This window comes from Telopea speciosissima, chromosome 2 (assembly GCF_018873765.1).
Source record: "Telopea speciosissima isolate NSW1024214 ecotype Mountain lineage chromosome 2, Tspe_v1, whole genome shotgun sequence".
NCBI classification, from domain to species: Eukaryota; Viridiplantae; Streptophyta; class Magnoliopsida; order Proteales; family Proteaceae; genus Telopea; species Telopea speciosissima.
In genome coordinates, this window is record NC_057917.1 from 37166896 (window position 1) to 37171942 (window position 5047).

Consider the following 5047-nt stretch of genomic DNA (forward strand, 5'->3'; position numbering starts at 1 on the left):
TACCCTGGAGCGATTCAAATTGTAAACGGAGGTCGGAAAGTTGCCTAAGTTGGGGGTTCTAAGATCAAGTTTCAGGTTGGGTTCCTTCGTGCTGTACTGCCAGGAACAATTACAGATAGCTTTCTTTGATGATTCGAGGGCTGTTTCGTTGGGTTATAACTTAGATTTCATAGGGTTATGAGTTGTGATTCAAGTCCTAAAATTCCAGATTGATCCATTCTATCTTGAGGAGGATCCTTCGTAGGTTCCTGTGGTAGAGGTGGAGGAGTTGGAGGTGGGGCTTCACGGTGGTGATGGTGTTAATGGTGGGTGGTGGTGGTAGGGTGATGGTGGTGGTGGTGGTATTGGGTATGTAAAAGAAGATCATGATTTGGGGAAGATGAGGGCATTTTGGTCTTTTCAAATTTTAGCAAATAGTTCAGGGCAATTAGGTCTTTTCAAATTTTAGAAAAGATAGAAGAAACGATAGTTTGATCATTTTTTAGCATTTTGGACTTAAATGGCTTTAGGGGATAAAGTAGGGGTGGTACGTGGAATATTGAGGGGTGGTACGTGGACTTATCAGAAGCTTAGGGGGGTACGAGGAATATTGGATGGATTACAGGGGGTACGTGTATTTTACCCTTTTATTTTTTATTATTGGAAAGTACCTCGCCCTGGAGAACGGACGGTGCTTATATTCAATCAAGTTTATGATCCAATTACAAATCAGCCGTAGGATCCTGGGTGGACTTCCAACTATAACCAAACACCTGACGCCGTTTCTCTTTAAACCTTCTCCTCTTCCATAAAACCCAAACTTTGCTGGTGGAGATTACAGAGAACTGAAAAACTCTAGTTTTGCTGGTCTTCGATCATCGGAAATGGTACCATTCCTTCTCATCTACCGCTCCACTTTCATTTTGTTTTGTTTATTTATTTTTCCGATTATAATTTGATTAGATATATTTGTATTGATCTGCTTCTGTGCTTGTTCTCAAGACTGCCGAAGCCGTGAATCCGAAAGCATATCCGCTGGCCGATGCCCAGCTTACAATAACCATACTGGACCTTATTCAACAAGCTGCGAACTTCAAACAGCTCAAAAAGGGTGCTAATGAAGGTTTGTTTTCCTTACCCGTGTTGAAGGCTAAAATCTAAAGCCATACACTTCCATTTATTTTTAATCTCTAATGGCTTCTAGTAATCCGATTTCAGCTACCAAGACCCTGAATAGGGGCATTTCAGAGTTCATAGTAATGGCAGCCGATACGGAGCCTTTTGAAATTCTTCTCCACCTTCCTCTACTCGCCGAAGATAAGGTACTTACTCTTCTTTGATAGTTTATTTCTTTTTAAGTTTTAGTTTTTTCTTTTGCACCTGAATATGTGATGGGTTTAAACATTCTGATTATTTCATTGATGGGATTAGATATGAACTTTCTGGGAGTTACAATTGACAAACATCCCAATCGATATTTTTTTCATCGAAACGTTTGAGATTTCATTATTTCTTCATTACAAAGGTAAATGTTGAGGTTTGTTAAATAACTTGTTAAGTTCGTATTATAAATATGGGTATCTCAGTGGTTTTATGTTGTACTATTGAAGTTGAATAGACTGAAGACAACTGGCAATGCCTAGTGGTTTGCAGACTGGATGGAGGGAAGATACTTTCCTTGGCTGTTAAGACCCTCTCTCTCTCTCTGTTTGGGAGCGGGGAGGTTGTCTTCCTAAGAAAAAGTGTCTTAGCAAATATCCCAACTTGCTTTCTTGTACTTGCCAAGATACAACAGCTCGTGAAGTTAGAAAAAAAATGCTGCTAGAGTTTTTATGGGAAAGGGAAAGTGCAGAAAAGTCCTACCTCAACAAGTGGGAATGGATTTAGGAACCAAAACATTTATGAGCATTGGATTGAAGGGTGTAAATATGGGACTGGAATAGATCCGCTAGGAGCCTGAAAAGTCCCACTCATTAGTTTATTGGGACTGTTCTCAGTTTGGAGTTTGGAAGCGACTGCTTATCGGGCTGGGTTGGTTTTGTTCTGGGAATCCCAATGGTTCCAGAATCGAATAACCGGTGGGAACTGATTAAGAACTGAACTGCCATGGCCATTTAAAAGCCATATATAAACCAAACTTGGATATGGCTGATGTTTATTTGAATGATTTGGTGTGTTGTTTTGGTGTCGATGATTTGGATTCTGGAATTTTGAATTTATTTGTATGTTTAGGAATTGAGATTTCCTCTTTAAGTATTTGGTTCATATTTTTAATTTGTATGCTTATAGATGGATATTTTACTATTGGGAAAAAGGATGCTACCTGGTCGCGTGGATCTTGCGCGCAGACACAGGAGCTCGGAAATTATTGTGTCGCCCCCTATGAAATAAAAAATCCCAGCCATGTTGATGCCCCTACATGAGCTCTCATTGGCCCTCGATGGTGCAGGGGCTACATGACCAGGCAGTGGCCTCTTCCCCTTTATTATTTGTATGCTGACGAATGGATATTTGTATGCTTAGGAATGAATATGTGATTATTTGTATACTTAGGTAAGGATTTTAGAATTTTGGACACTATGAAATGATTAGAACACGGAACCGTCCCACCCATTAATAATCGGTACTGGTTCTCAGGTTTGTATTCAATTAGCTAATCAGGACGGTTTTGTTTTTGGCCTCAAAGGATCGCAACCGATTAGGATCTGTCTCGATTACCTAGAACATCTCTATTTACACCCTGAGATGAACCTAATAAACTCCACTAAAAAGGAAAGGTCTAACCCAATCCTCAACCTATTAGGTAGCTTAAATTGACTAGGAAAATGAAATAAACTCAAAACAGAGTCCTAATCCAGCCTAACTAAACCTTTAAAAAAAAACTACTAAAATCACTTAAAATGAACCATTGGTTGAACCGGTTCAATTTATGAACAAAAACATCAAAATAAAACGAAGTATGGAACTAAAACAACTTATCCAATATGAAACCTAATGACCCATATTTTAGGCCCATAAAAGTGGCCTATTACATTGAAAACCCATGGGATCAAAGGCCCAACATGTATTAACCTAACCCTAGACTTATGTCCATCAAAATAAGCCTCTTTTGCTGATGTATCTGCATCACTTTGTCTGTAGTTAGTCATGGCTGATAAAACACTGGCAGAGATCTACTACTAAGCTTCAGACTATTAATTTTAGATTTTGTTTTTTTCTTCTATTTTATGAGAAAGGTATGCATCCAAATCTGTATACCTGGATGGAGCATTTTTAAATCATGGTGGACCATATTTACTGGTTGGGTGAAAAAATGGAGTTCGAGTGAAGAGCACATAGCCACTTGAGCTTGTGTTTTCTCATAAAGCTCCAAAGAGAGAAATTTTGCCTGGTTTGTCTTAGAGAAATGTACCCATTGATTAATTCCTGGCTATCAAAACATGGCATATATTATATAATATTGTAGCAGGGATGTACAATAGAGCTGATTGGAGGGCAAGGATCCATGTAGCCGACCCCATTTAGTTGGGATAAAGCTTAGTAGTTGTTGTTGTCTAGTTCATAATAGATTCCAATGTTCTTGTTAGGATTATCCTCTGTGACTGATATCAAATCCAGGAGGGAGATTTTGGTTCGTCAATTGGATCAAATTGAAGCTTTTTTTGTGATAAAACCTCAACAACCAGAACCTGTGGAGAGAGAGAGAGTTGGTGGTTGAGTCTCTTCTGGGGTTTTGGTCAGTCTCAGTTCCACATTAGATTATCAGTTGGGTCCAGGTGGTTCACTTGGTTCAACCTTGGACTGACCGAAAATTCCTTGTTTTTTTGCAACCCCAAAACCAAGTGCCCCTACCACATAGTCTGTTGGTTCTGGTTCTAGTTGATTTGGTTTTCATTGGTTTTGTGGTCCTGGCTTGTAATCGACGCCCTTAGCTATAAATTGAATCAACAAAAGCAAATGCATGGCCTTGGCTAAATACTGTTTGATTATCTTTCCATCATATTTAAGTAATTGAGCTGCATTTCTAAATATTTTGGTTGAATGGCTTGGTATTCCATGGATGGCAAGGATTTTTCACCTTATCTGTCACCTATTTAACTGAATCAAGTACACTTAAAGTAGTGAAATAGGAACTCAACCAGGCTTTATCCAATTAAATGGTTTGGCTTCATGAATCCTTTCTCACAATTGAGCTGTATAACTACTGGCACGGTTTCTTCTATTGATTACCTCTGAACATATTAAATTATGAAATCTGAGTTTTCCCATGTGGTAGATTACACTTGATACTGCTCAAAGATTTGAGCTTTTGTTTTACAATCTTCTGTAGAATATGAGATCATTCTTGGTACACAGCAGAATGTCTTGTGATACTTGTGAATTTTGCATCATGTTGCATTTATGGCTGTTGAGGTAAAACTACCATTGGTTTTCGTGAATGAATTTGTAATTCGTAAATGTGGCAGAATGTGCCGTATGTAGTTGTACCTTCTAAGCAAGCCCTTGGCAGAGCATGTGGAGTCACTAGACCAGTGATTGCTTGTTCTGTGACAAGCAACCAGGGAAGCCAGTTGAAATCTCAAATACAGCAATTGAAGGTGGTCTATGGTTTTATTTCATTTTGTCCAGCAATTTATATCCCGTTTCTTTGTCCTTTGTGTTTTTTAACTGCTGATATCCATATCCTGGTCTATACAGGATGCGATTGAGAAACTCCTAATCTGAAATATTGAATGATGCCATTTTGGTATGATGGGCCTCTCAGATCCTGTTACTCATTCGGTGAAGGCTTTGACTGAGCAAGACGTAACTTGTGGTGTTTTCAAGTCCCCCCTTCCCCTCCCCCCCGAAAAAAACACCACATTTTCTATTAATGTAAGCATATTACAATTAGCGTTTATAGAAACTCATCTTTCTCATCTTTGTAGCTTGTTTAAAATTAATAGCAGGCGTCATGAATGCTACGGATGATAGAGAGGAAATATATTGAGAATGAGACTTGTAGGACTCAATTCAACTTGTGCTCTGAGGCAGTTTTCAGTGTTAATTGTGTGAGCTTTGTAGTGTT

General features: G+C 38.8%; 1 protein-coding gene across 1 annotated transcript; it reads left to right on the top strand.

The window, feature by feature from the left end:
- Positions 1-724: 724 nt before the first annotated feature.
- On the top strand, positions 725-5047 carry LOC122650049 (NHP2-like protein 1). The gene is made up of 5 exons (XM_043843346.1): positions 725-866; positions 982-1102; positions 1198-1301; positions 4446-4577; positions 4678-5047. The coding sequence occupies exons 1-5, from the start codon at positions 864-866 to the stop codon at positions 4702-4704; spliced, it is 387 nt and encodes a 128-aa protein (XP_043699281.1). The 5' UTR covers positions 725-863; the 3' UTR covers positions 4705-5047.

Bases quoted from the DNA above. Each gene is read 5' to 3' on its own strand.
- LOC122650049 (XM_043843346.1), top strand. The intron at 1,103-1,197 runs GTTTGTTTTCCT...ATCCGATTTCAG, and splicing joins CAAAAAGGGTGCTAATGAAG to CTACCAAGACCCTGAATAGG. The intron at 1,302-4,445 runs GTACTTACTCTT...TAAATGTGGCAG, and splicing joins CTCTACTCGCCGAAGATAAG to AATGTGCCGTATGTAGTTGT.